The sequence below is a fragment of the Numida meleagris genome, chromosome 2 (genome assembly GCF_002078875.1).
Source record: "Numida meleagris isolate 19003 breed g44 Domestic line chromosome 2, NumMel1.0, whole genome shotgun sequence".
In the NCBI taxonomy this organism is placed as follows: Eukaryota; Metazoa; Chordata; class Aves; order Galliformes; family Numididae; genus Numida; species Numida meleagris.
Genome location: NC_034410.1, coordinates 40671631 through 40685386, shown reverse-complemented (window position 1 = coordinate 40685386; position 13756 = coordinate 40671631). Strand labels below are relative to the sequence as shown.

Below are 13756 nucleotides of genomic sequence, written 5' to 3'. Positions count from 1 at the left end.
AACTTGATAATCCTTGAATCCTGTCCAACCCAAGCCATTCTGTGATTCTCATTTCACACTTCTAGCTTAGTTTGGATTAGTGTTGTGTGAATCTTGCAAAAAGTTGGACCTCACGCTTTACAATCCTTTGCTGGCATCAGATACCACAAATTGCCAGCATTAAGAGACTAGACTTTTCACTGGATGTTTTACACTCTAGGCCTCATCCAGTATTGATCATGAGGCCTGTAACTATCGGTGTTCCCCAGGGATCAGTACTGGGCCCAGTCTTGTTCAACATCTTCATCAGTGACCTAGATGAAGGGAGAGAGTGCACCTTCAGCAAGTTTGCAGATGATATGAAGCTGGGAGGAGAGGCTGACGTGACAAGGCTGTGCTGCCGATCAGCAAGACCTGGACAGAGTGTTAAGTTGGGCAGAGAGGAACCTGGTGAGGTCCAGCAAAAGCAATTGTAGGGTCTTGCACCTGGGAAGAAATAACCACATGCATCAGTACAGGTTAGAGGCTGACCTGCTGGAAGGGTGCTCTGAAGAAAAACATTTGAGGGTCCTGGTGGACAGCAGGTTGGCCGTGAGCCAACAGTGTGCCCTTGTGGCCAAGAAGGATCTGTTTCATTGTTAAATTCTTCTCTTTCATCTTGGAAGAAGGCCATTTATACCCGTCTGCATCCCCTACATAATGCAACACGGCCAGTGGCAGTATGAGGTAATTTAAATCACCTGTGCTTGTTTTGGTCAGTGATTGCATTCTGAACTTGCCTTTCTGCTGTTAGGGCTGTTGTTGGACTAGATGATCTCTAGAGGTCCCTTCTAGTCCCTACAATTCTGTGATTCTGTGATCCTGTACTGGGATCCATTATATATGGGATTCATCCCATACATGATTTCTAGTGTGTATTTTTATGAACAAAAGCAAACCCTGTCCCTTTCTGTCTTTTTTTTTAAGAACCTTTTCTGGTTTGCATCAAAAAACTAAAATGTCTTTTGACCTACTGCTTATAAGGGATGACAGCACCTTGAGTACTGTGTTCGGTTTTGGGCCCCTTACTACAAGAAAGGCATGAAGACAGTTTGGCCCTGGAGTGTGTCCAGAGGAGGGCAACGAAACTGTGAGGGGATTGGAGCACAAGTCTTACAAGGAGTGGCTGAGGGAACTAGGATTGTTCAGTCTGGAGAAGAGGAGGCTCAGGGGAGACCTGATTGCTCTCTGCAACTGCCTGAAAGGAGGCTGTGGTGAGGTGGGGGTTGGCCTCTTCTCCTGTATAACTAGTGATAGGGTTGGAGGGAATGGCCTCAAGTTGCACCAGAGGAGGTTCAGGTTGGGTATTAGGAAGAATTTCTTCACAGAAGGAGTGGTCAGGCACTGGAATGGGCTGCCCAGGGATGTGGCTGAGTCACCGTCCCAGGAGGTGTTCAAGAAACATTTAGAGATACGGTTTAGTGGGGAAATGCTGGTAGGTGGATGGTTGGACTGGATGATCTTGTTGATCTTTTCCAACCTTGATGATTCTGTGGCCTTGAGATCTTTTGTTAATGTGAAACCCAGGCAGTGCTGCCTGTGTATAGGGCTGCTCCAAGTCCCAGGTGATATCTGATACAGGTGCTTAGTTTAAACACAGTACACCCATTTGATGAGTCAGAAATTTTGCAGCATCAGTTTTTTGAGCAGAATGACCTTTAGCAAGTCCTGATAATACTGCAGCACACTTGTTGCACTCATCACAAAAGAGTGACGAAGCACAACATTACAGTGTTTTAAGAGTAAAGGCGAGGAAAGTGTCTACGCGCTACCGGTTTTACAGCACTGCACTAGAATTTTTAAAGTTTTTGTTCTATAGTACTCACATTTAAAATAGTTGGGAGATTCCTGCAACAGAGGAGGTGGTCTGAATTCTTGAAGTGTGGTCAACATAAATTGTCCCATCTAAGATCTCAATTTATCTTGTTTTCTGGCTGTTGTCTTCAGCAGAGATGGTATATGTTCAGTGTTTGCAGGGAAATGCCTTCATACATCTAGCAGTTTTCCAGATGCATTATAAGGGAGATCTTGATATTGCATTGAAGGACCTCTGATATTCCAGAGAAGTTCGTCTTTATTTTCTGATTTTACAGTTATGAAGTGTCAAAAGCGTGTCTGTTGCTTCTCTTGTATAATAGTGAAACTGCTGAAAAGCAGACAGTTCTTACATTAGTTTGGTTTTTTTTAAGGTATGGAGCAGAAGATCACTTCTTTGAGAATGTTGTATTCGTTGTCAAATCGTTTTCTCAACAGATTACTCTCCAAGATCCTCGAGTAGCCTTGCAGACAACCTGTGTTGACCATATTGGAGTGTGAATGAGTTTGCGCTCTGAATGATTTTTATCAGTGCTGACAACTCCCAAATTGATCTCTGCTTCAGGGATGAAGTAAAACTGTTATTACTGTTTCTTTCCAACCAGCTTTCCTTCGTTGTATCTATCAAATCATAGTCCTGTTATTATGGACTGTTTGTTTGATCTTATATCTTGCTTCTTCAAAAAAGCAATCCAGAAAATAAGATAGGATGAAGTATTTGAACTACCTGCTGTGGCCAAAGTAATTCTGGCTATAGGATATACTCTGTGCCTTTTCATAAGTATTTCAGACATCCTAAAGCTCTAGATGTGTTTTTCAGACCGTTGTCCCTTTGTGAATATCAGACTCCTTTATCTCATATTTTTGAAGCATGGTGGCTCTCAAGGGTAGAGTTTTATGCTTCTTGCTTCTGAGGAGAATGTTCTTTTTAAAAGTTGATGAAAGTCCATAAAACGGATGAACTTTGAAAAAACATGCAGATTTGAGATATAAGAATAGGTGTTCCGTGAAGATCTGTCTCCAAGCAACTAGACTACCTTCTGGATATGCAGGGCTGATTAGAATGGGAAGAGTAAAAATATTAATAGACAAAATTAAGCAAATACAAATAAATTACAAAATATATTAAAATACTGTCCAGGAATATTATACTGTAGAAATAATATTATGGGTAATAGTGTGGTTGGAGCTGTTAAACAATGGATGCTGAGTTTTTTGTCTGCAGAATCACAAAAGGTCCACTAATATTAATTAGAATTTTTAGCGTGTAATTCTTTTGTTTTCCATCCCTAGTTTGGGTAGTGTTACTAAACTGATGTGTATAAATCTGTCACCAGATTAAATCTGTATTTTGTGTAAGTAGTCTGTGTTCATGAGTATCATTGCTTTCTCAGACCTTTCCCCTTTCCCTTCTCACTATTATGCTAGGGAAGGAAGGTTTTGGATAAATTGCAAGAACTACAGATCCATTTTACAGTCCTGAAAGGACTTACTGAGGCAGAGGGGTTAGCATCAAGATGTCAAATTGTTAATAATGCTGCAGAAATTTTTCTTAAAACAGAAAGCTTAGATGGAGCAACATGGGTGTTGAGAGGTAAGCTTGTCTTATAAAAACAGAATTTTGACATTTAAGTTTGAGCAATCTCATTTTTAAAAGATTTCAGCTAAAATTTATAAGTTGATCTGTGTTATTAAGTAAATTTAGTAATACTGGGGCAGCGAAAATACAATGTGAACCAACTTTTTAGTTAGCATTCTTCTTGATATGTGTAAGAAATATTACAAGTAATACAACTTTTTTTTTTCAGATAAGTTTTCTTAGTATTCTAAGGATACTAGGGATAGGGAGAGAATGCTACTTGAAAGGTGACCCTGCCCCATGTAAATTTCCTTTGAGCCAGGTGAAATTCAGTGCAAAAGATAGTTCAGGCTTGGGAGAGCTCAGTGTTTCTTCACCCTCACAGTATATTCATATAGCAAATATGGCTTTTGGATATTAAATTTTTATTCAATAAAATAAGAAGTCACTGGCTTTTTGGAATTCAGCCCCACTGAAAGAAGAAACTCAGAAGTATATACAAGAGTAGAAGGTGTTTTGTAAAAACATTGATCACCTAAATTTGCTTCATTCAAGTTCATGTAAATAAATACATACACATTTGTATACACACATATATTTATACACACCACTTAGAGTTCATTCCGCTGCCATGATATCTAATGAAAGAGGTGACTTACAAGGTTTTCAGAATACATCTGAAAAGTATTGGGGCTAAGGAACAAATTGTAAATAATTCAAAATACTTTTTATGTGAAGTTCAGAAATTTGTTTTCTGCTACAGTTTATGGTGTGCTTTTCATGGCCAAATGTCAGAGATCTAACAGTTTCAGATCATAGAAATAATACTGCGCTGTTCTTTGCCACAGAGTCAGAGTGGATCACCAATGCACCACTGTGGCCCTGCGATGAAAATGACATCCTCAATCGACATTATCTGTTATTTTCACTAATGCACAAATACATGAGGCAGAGTTTATACAGGCAGGCATTTGAAGTTCTGCAGAACTTACCAGGTTTCCAAAATGGTTGTGGTAAGTAAAGAGAGATACTGTAGTAAGAGCTAAAAGTTTAACCAGTTAATCTGTACTGTTCTTTTTGTTTGTTTCAAGCTTTTTTTTTTTTTTTCCCAAAGATTGTAGTGTCAGTTGTGCACACACACGGACAAACAGACAGAATTTTTATGCATGTCCTCTTTTTCCGTTCGGCTCAATTACACAGGGCCACAGGAGAGATCCACTAAATTTTTAAAGATCCTATACAATAGGATGGAAAACTGAGCTAGCCACCCTAAACTTCTTTAATACACCGTGGTAAGAATTGGCTGCTCTTTTGAGCTCAGTTTATCTGACATATTTTGGATGTATCCTTCAAGATGAGATGGGTTGTTACTTAGGTTCCGCTGAGGAAGCCTCAGCTGACTCCGATGTGCAAGTGTCAGTTTTATTATCAGTGTATGCTTGTAGATATTAGCTTAGTTGGAAGACCATCTACTTTAGAGGTCCTAGAAAAATCCCATTCATTGAGGTGTGGAGTGGATACAAGACTGCTCAGTCCTACCAAGAAGTAGACAGGTGAGACGAAGTGGCTAGTTCAGAATAAGATTGGAAGCAGGACTTGAGGCACCAAGGTGATTTTTATTGGTGTAGATTTTAAGTCTGAGAGATCAGGTGAGGATTTTATCTGTGGACGTGCAGAAATGAATATATTTTTATCTGATCTTTTTGACAGGAAATTATTTCTTGGACTTAAAAACTTTCACAATGTAAATGAATTATCATATATATATTGAAAGGCTTTTGATGTGTTACCATATGTTTTCTCAACCTTCTGCCATTTTGCTTGTAGAAGCAAAATGCTTGATTTGAGTGCTGATGCCCAGCATTGAGAAATGATTCTGCAAGTAGACTTTGATTTGAATTCACTGGTAAATATTCTTCATTTCATTTCAGGTACTGTAGATGTTTCTCAGTACAGCCACATTTTTAACAAGCTGTTAAATGCCTGTTTTGAGAGCAAGAACCTTGGAGTCTCATCTTCTGCAGTAGACTTCATGCTTTCAAAAAATATAGCTGTTGATTTTTTCTTACTTAGAGGATTAATCACAGGTTTGGGAAGAAGTTGTTTGTGGAGTAAAGCTCGAACCTACTACAAAAGTAAGTTGCTTTTTAAACGTCCTTCTCCTGATATTCTTTGGGTAATGTTAACAGCTCAGTATGTTGGGGTGAAATGGGTGAGAGTATATGCTGTAAGAAGAAAACAGCACCTTGTGTCAATGTCAGGAATTTGTTTGCAACCAAAATGTTTATTGGGAAGTACGAATCAGTGAATACTACTTGGCACGAAATAAATGTAATTCTAATTAAATTAAATGTTCAATTTCAGAATTTCAAAATGTGAACCTTGAAATGTTTAAAATGTTCATCATCTTCACATTTTCATCTAGGCAGACTAGATCTCTCTGTACTCCTGTTTGAACCTTTAATTATTGCTAATCATGGTTAAAAGTAACATTCTATAACAGCTATTGTACAATTGTTATGAGTAAATACATTTTGTTATCTTGTCAAAACAGGCGATTTCACAGATGGAACAGTAAAATCCATTAAGACTTCGTGGGTTTTTTCCCATGTTCTTAGCCACGTAAGGAAGAGAACAGATCCAAATTCAGTATTGGTAATCCTAATTTCTTATATTTCTGTATTTATTCTCAGCTGCTTTATCATTGGGTTGCTACCCACCACTACAGGGAAATTTACGTCACAAAATATTGCCAATTCCATTTTATGTGTCTGAGGTTGAGATGCTGTTGGCCATTGAATTATTCCTTGTTTCAAATGCCAGTGATATTCAAAGTCCTGGAGCTACTACTCAGAGTTTTCAAATAATACTGAAAAGGTATGTTGTCAGATATGTACTTTCTTTTTTTGTACTCATCAGTGTGAACATGTAATTAATAAGAGATCTTGTTTTCTATTGGCTGAGAAAGAGAATCCTTGTTTCTAAACCTATTTTAATTTTTTTTTCCAAACTGGTTAAAGAACAGCATATGTTTTTGGTTTTGTTCTTTATACATGTAGCGGAAAAACAGTTGTTCCAGAGTGATGCTGGCCTGCGTTCCCTAGCTGAATGTGTTTAATGTACTACAAGTGTACTCTGTTTTCAAAATCAGGGTAGGTTCTTATCTCAGTACACGAGTTCTTGTGTTGTAGTTAAACTGTGGGGGAGGGCACAGTCAAAATGTTAACTCCTTTCATAAAGCAAATGTAACATTATTGGCTATTCTTTGGGAAGTACACGACACCATTTTATTTGATTCTTTTTATAGGGAATATAGTAATATTAAATTTCAGCATGATTTTTTTATTTCCCCTCCCTGTGAGACTGAGTACCATTAGATAAAAATTTGTTTTGTTACTTTTACCTTTTGTCCATAAACCACGAACCACTCTTGTTGGGTTATACCTATAATTTATTTTATGAAACTGGTTGACTCAGCATCAAGATGTGAAACTGCATAGCAAAGTTGCATTTGTTAAGAAAGATGAATAGAGGCATCTCAAACTTGAGTACTCTTGTCTTCTTTTCTATCTTTCCCGAAAAATACGTCTCTTAATTTTGTTTATTTGATAAATGAAAAGATTTTTATTTTGCCTTTTTGAATGTCTTACCTCAAATGATTTGTTTTCTCCCAAGCTTTTCTGCTGGGAATATTAAATTTATGTTTGGAACTATGGTTGCTTCAGATCAAAATAGTAATGTGTTATAAAATAAGACACGTGCGTGTCTGGCATGCAGCAGAAAACAAGAATCTGTTTTAAACATGATCAAATTATTAGGAAAATAGTAATGTCCAGAACAACGTTACAATTTTGAGAATTGTTATAATCAGAAGATCTGTTCTGATTACACTTAGGTTATATTCTTCAGCTGATTTGACACGCAAGCAAAACACCATAATGAGATTTTTTTTTTAAGAATATTTGTTGATGTAGAAGTTGCAGCCTATACTAGATGACAATTTCATGAGTATGCTATTTTACCTCTGCTTGTTTAATTAATGAGTTAGTTCTGTTCTTGCAGAAACATAGGCATGTCGCTTAGGCACATCCTTATTCCAAAGATGATTACATGCCAAACATGAGTAATCCTTTGGGCTTGAGCATGTTACATAAATTCTTGCAATTTCCAGTTCATAAAATGTTTAACATTCTTTTACAGCATTTGCCAGCCCAGAGTCAAGCATTTTTTCCACGAAATGTAAAAATTGCAGACCTGCACTGGCATTAAATCCTATTGCGTTTCAGTACTGTAAAATATGTTAAAAAGATGAGTTTTTCTAACTTTCTAAATTCTTCAGAATAATCAGCTAGAGTTTGTCTAGAAATTAGCATCTGTCAGAAGTGAAATGAAGACAAAGCATTATTGTAATGATTTTGTAATCTTGTTGCCAGTATAAAGCACGAGGTATCAGATCTGCATGTTGCATAATTTTGTATTTGTGAAAATTCACTTACAGATGTGAAGACCAGACAGTTAAGAATAACAGTGACTATCAAGCAGGAATGGAGAGACTTATCCTGGCTGCTCGTATATCTGATCCAAAGCTTTTTCTTAGGCATATGACAGTGAACGTTAATATGGAAGAAGTGTACAGCTTGGAGCTCACATCTGCTCTAAAATGGCTTAAGGAGAATATGAAATGGGCTGGAAAGGTCTGGCTGTTTCAGTAGTCATGAGTAACTAAAGACTTTTGAGGGTTAGTGGTTAAAGCAATCATTGTTAAAAATAAGAAAAAGTACTAAAGGCAGTTACCACTGTGTTCAGACTGTACCTTACCGTAAGCTTAGAGCAAGGCTTCAAAACTCAGTTGTATTTTTAAATACGTATATTGATGATAATGCAGATGGTAGGACAGAGAGTAATTTTTTTTCCCCAGCTATATGGATTGTCATACCAGTTTACATGAATGTTTTTTAATGGCATGACTAGGTGATAAAAAAGCTGTATCCTCAGAATCTGCATTCTCTTTTTTTATGGAGAATCTCAGACTTTGATTGAGTGTTTCTACTTTTATTAAGTGAAAGGGTTTCCACATTGCTTCATAGTTTGTAGAAATAACGTGTTTTCTTTTGTCTTATTTATGTTAATTTTGTGAGGATATTGTCCCATCCACGTGCCCCTTAGACCTTCATTTCTTTATTCCAAAAACCTATTAAAAAGCAGTGAAAATGAAATAACTTCAAAATCATTTACTACATTGGACATGCCCTGACTTAGGATACCTTTCTTTTGCAGAACAGTGAGTCTACATGAGTTGCTTACAGCTGAAGATTTAGTTGTGTCTTGATAATAGCATCTGTATGGCTTCACATTTGTATACCTGTGCACTTTCACGTCTTCCTTGATGGTTCTCTTAGGGGCAAGTGTTTTTTTGCCTTCACCTCTGATAACTGACTTTACCATTTTTTAGTTTCTGCCAACTGTATGATGAGATGGAGGCTTCTAGCCAGCTGGTTCTGTCATTCCTGTTACTTCAAGAGCTCGTATTTCCACCTGCAATTTCTGAATCATATCTAGGATGCGAATTATCTAAGTCAGACTTCATTTGCAACATGTAACCTTTCTAAAAGGACTAAATGGCAAATTGATGGGACTTCTATTAAAGCTGAAACTTGTCCAAGCTTTCCACTTCTGTAGTGTTAAGATCTCTTAGTATCAACTAAGAAAGTTTGTGAAAGTACCGACTTTCACAGACATGACAATACAGCTGTCGGTCCTGCTTTCCATCCCTGTTAGAGATTTTTGTGCTGAGAATTTCTGCTCTTTTTCATATGGAAGATTACAGGTTTTTTAAGCTTGTTCTGTCATAAGTGACAGTCAGCACAGTGGCATTAAGCCCACAGTGCTTTGAAAATCTTTTCCTTCTTTGAGGCAGCATGAGTCTCTTCTCAGTTCTAGCAACATTAATGTAGGTGTCCTCTGTCTGAATTGGGAAAGTCATCATGATCTTAGTGCTGGATGGTTGCTGAGGATTTTGGAGTGGTGTTGATGTTTTTTTGTATGGAGGAGAGGGTTTGGCAGTATATCATTCTTTTGCAGAGATCTCATTTGCCTTCCTTCTTAAAACAAAAAGTTAGATTCAGTGCTAACAATCAGATGGCATTTCTTTAAAAGCCTTGTAACTCAAAATTTCTCTTGGAACAATTGACACTAATTCAAACAGTCTTTGAGTTCTGCCCTTTGGTATTCTCCCAGATGGCTCTGCCATTTCCAAAGGCTATCTGCATGGTCATAACCACTGACGATCTGCTACTTTGTCCCCTAGTAGCTGAAAGGCTGGATAAGAAGTGATCAGTTTTCAGATGAGAAAACTAATGTTCTTCCAGCCACTCCAGCAGTAATGGCAAGAGCATTTTTGGAAGATTTCAGCAAACTAAACTAGCATTGTAGTCAACAGTGAGAAACTAAGTCATTTTTGCTAATTACTTTTTGTGAAATCCTTTGTAGCTTAATCTTGCTTGGAATTAGACAGAAGCTATCTGAACCTTGGCTAAATCCCCCATTTCTGTAAGCAGTGCCAAATGTGGCTAATACTGTGTTTGAGAGATGCAGAAGGACAAAATGCTCTTAGTAATCCTTATGGATTCAAAGCTTGTGATGTTTTAGAGGCAGCATTATTTTTCCATTATAAGTAATGCTGATTTTTTGTTTAGATCATCCCCAGGAAAAAAAAATGTTCCTTTATATTTCGGAAGTTAGCCATTGACATTTTGGCTTTGCTTGGAACTGTGGAAAGTTTATGCAGCATTTTGTCTCCATCTTTTGTGTATCATCAGCTGATGTGAAGCAATCTCAGTCATGTTTTATATTAACAGGCCAAGCAAGCTTCCCACATCATTGCATCATTGCTAAGAAGTTAAGAAGACGTAACCGATGCATCAGAATCCAGCTCATTCTGTCAGTACAGTGTTTCTCCCTATCACCAAGATAAACAAGTAGGCAATTTAAACAGGTTTACTGTAAGTCTTATACTTCATACTTTTGTACTTTGAGTCCACTTGGAATACCATACAAATCTGGTCATTTTGATGTGTATCAGAACTTCAAAAAGGTTTATTGATAACATTCTCAGTACCATTTTGGTGACAGTAACTCCATTGCTAAATAAGACATAACAAGTGAGCGAAACTCCAATGCAGAATGGAAACGAGCCTGAAAAGATGAAGAAATGTTCCAAAGGATAAAGATAAGTACAACAAAAATGATACTGTTTTGCCAAGTCAGCGGCCGTAGACAATACCCATCTATTTTCTTTTCCCCAGGTATAAGTTACTGTTTCTTAGTAGATGAAAGAACCTCTGTGTTAGAAATAAAGCAACTCCTTTAATAGATTTTTTTTTCCCATGTAGGAGACAAAATGTACACTTGTTTGCAGATGGAGACAGAAAAATGTGGAAAAAAAATCCTATGCTGCGCTTATTAGCTACATCTAGAAAAGCTGTGCTTCTGCAATACATTTTTAGTTACAATGTACGAGAAATGTCTTCTCTCTCTATGGAAATCTTCAGTTTTCACTGATTACAGTGTATGCTTTTGGAAATGTTACTTCTGTAGGTATGGACAGTTTCTTATAACTAAAACGGAATGATGTTGTTTGGAAGACTTGGAACAATTTTTGTTTCAGAACATTGATAGTTTTGAGGGTGTTTTTAAACCCACATCTTGGATGGAAGTGAGAACCTGGAAATAGGAGCTTGTTAGTTTTTATGATGTTTCATAACGAGGTAAAAGAGGGTAGGGAGGGTCATTTTGGAGCAAGTGTTAAGATGTTAATAAATGTTTTATTCTTTGTGTGAAATATCCAAAATGTCTGTAAATCAGTGTTGTCATTGAAATATTTAAATCCATTCATATCCCTGTAATTCATATTCATAGTTACGCCAGAGAATAAGCCAATGGCAACGTAGATGTGAAGAGTTTAATAACTACTGCAAGGATCTGGAATACGATATGCTGTGTGAGGAGGTTAAGAATGTGTGAAATCAGTCAGACTGTGCAGTTTTTCACCATTCCATAGCACATAATGAGCAAATGCTCATGAATAAATTGGGCTGAAGCTCCCAGCTGTGGATATGGCCAGCTTCCAGTTCTAACTGCAGACTGGAGTGGAGGATATAGAGGACAGACCTATGTGCTGTGCTCAGCTCACTGAAGAATTCTAATAGGGTGTTAGTGAGACTTTTACATCAGGAGAAACAGTAAAATGAAATTTCTCTGATACAGTAATCAAACTTTTAATTGCCAAAATATTAATGCCATACACCTGAGCTTAGGAAAATATGCCAGTACGTAGGTAGAACTATTACTAATTCACATTTTTTTCCTTTCACATTCTCTGGATGTGTTTTGCATCATTGTCTGCTTTGTTGCACATCTCAAGTCTACATTTTTTAGTCTTACCTCTTTTGCATAACTCTTCTACAATGACCTGTATCCTGACTAGTATCAAAACGTAGTAGTGACACTACTGGCCTCAGAGCTTCCATGCCATTGGGTATAATGGGACTGGAGAAGCTGATACCACTCTTGGACTATCCTCAGACTGAGGATCTGAACAGAAATAAAGGGGCAAGGAGAAGAAAGCTTTGTTACTGTTTGTAGCTACTTTATTGCAGTAATTAAGTTGCCTTCTGTTAGGAGTAGAGAGAGAGACAAATACACAATCATGTGTTAGTTTAATCTGTTGTAAACCAAGCTTTCCATCCAGAAATGTGTATGTCACTTTATAGAAATCATTTGAATCTATGGAGTACCCATTTGCTCTGATGGACCTGCAGCCTTTCTGCTGACATGCATACATGCATGAACTCTGTTCCTGCAGAGCCTGTGGGATGTGTCATGAGGAACAAGCAAGCCAAGCCCATAAAGGAGAATGGGGCCAGATAAAGCCATGTGGCTACTCCCGCTGAATCTGGTGACAGTGTTCATAATAAATGGTGAGACTTCGGGCTCAAAGTAGGAATTCATTCCTGTGTTTGGAATGATGGGAGAAGGTCATTGTCTTGGATCTGCGCAATGGAGCAGGTATCAGCAGCATCACCTTCTGCGTATCTCTCCCAATTTTATTTTCCCTCACTGAGTTTAAAGAAATCCCAGGTGAAAGAAACAAATGAACAGCACACTTTTCTGTTGAATCAATTAAATTTATTTTCCCATCTGCATAATTATGCAACCAATTTGCTTACATAACCGATGGCTTCAATTGGGAGGCAAAAACATGCTGCACATTATGAAAATTATGCAAATTCCCCGAGGGTTGAGAGAGTGTTAAGTTGATTTAAAGCTTCACTGAGCTACAGACAGTTCCGAAGCCTCGTCAGTCCTCCTTTTAGCCTTTTCTGCTCAGAAATGCAATGGCTTGTATGCAAATAGCTACACTCCCTAACAGTTAATCTCTCTTTGTTCTTATACTCGGCAGCAATAGATGTTTTTCCTCATCTTTCCCCAGCAGTAAGATCCTGCTACAGTGTGCAGTTAGAGAATTTGGAGGGACAAAAGAAGTTTAACAGTGTGCTTTTTAAAGCTTACTAGCCTTTTAATTTGTGATGCGCATTGTATTAAAAAAGTTACAAATTTTCTGTGGGGAATTTTTTAGAGAAAAGCATTCAAAAGCAGAATGAAACAATGCTTTGGAGTTTGTGTTACTCCTAAGCTAAGAATCTAGAGCTTGGTTCTTACAGAAAACCATTAAACTGATGTTAGAACCATTGCTTCCTCTTCCTTTTGAGAGGCAAATTACAGATTCAGTCTGAGATTTCACCATCAAGTGAATGACTAAAAGGACATGACAGCTGAGGTTTATTGTTCAAACATTTTATTTCCAGAACCATTTAGTAAATAAATAGATAAAAGGACCTGGGAACGCAGATGGTTTATTACTCAAATGTTTCCAGAACTGCTCCTCAGGTGGCTCTCGTTCAGGTCTCCCCGCAGGGCAGGGGCAGCCACCTCTCATCTCCCGAGGACAGCTTTTCACTGGCAGTGTTCAAGCAGCTGTGGATCATCTCTCTTGAAGCATGGGTAAGAGCAGAAGACTAAAACATGCGAAGGTGAAGAGTTAGTTGCTGTCAATTTGGGACTGAAAGACGGAAGATACAGGGACTAAGACTTTCAATTGCTAAAGACAAATACAGGTATTAAAAAGTTCTGTTGATCAGATTAGTCCTACAGCTAAGGCTGACTAAAACAAGACATGTTGCAAACATATCCTGATTTATCTTTCCATTCTATGGGATCAAATTTCCGTACAAGGAAGTAAGACTTAATTGCTAAAGAGAAATCAATCATACAATCATTAAGGTT

At 37.6% G+C, this 13756-nt stretch overlaps 1 protein-coding gene across 4 annotated transcripts in view; it reads left to right on the top strand.

Annotated features, from left to right (window-relative positions):
* TOPAZ1 (testis and ovary specific PAZ domain containing 1) overlaps window positions 1–12536 on the top strand; it is a 46320-nt gene extending 33784 nt beyond the window's left edge. For 2 of the 4 annotated variants that reach the window (XM_021388218.1, XM_021388217.1), the window contains 5 exons: window positions 3262–3427; window positions 4261–4425; window positions 5344–5547; window positions 6106–6289; window positions 7911–12536. In XM_021388218.1, the coding sequence (XP_021243893.1) occupies window positions 3262–3427; window positions 4261–4425; window positions 5344–5547; window positions 6106–6289; window positions 7911–8124 (933 nt within the window). In that variant the 3' untranslated portion in view covers window positions 8125–12536. Of the gene's footprint in view, window positions 1–3261; window positions 3428–4260; window positions 4426–5343; window positions 5548–6105; window positions 6290–6471; window positions 6565–7910 lie in introns of all 4 variants that reach the window. The other 2 variants (XR_002435590.1, XM_021388216.1) reach the window with 2 other exon arrangements.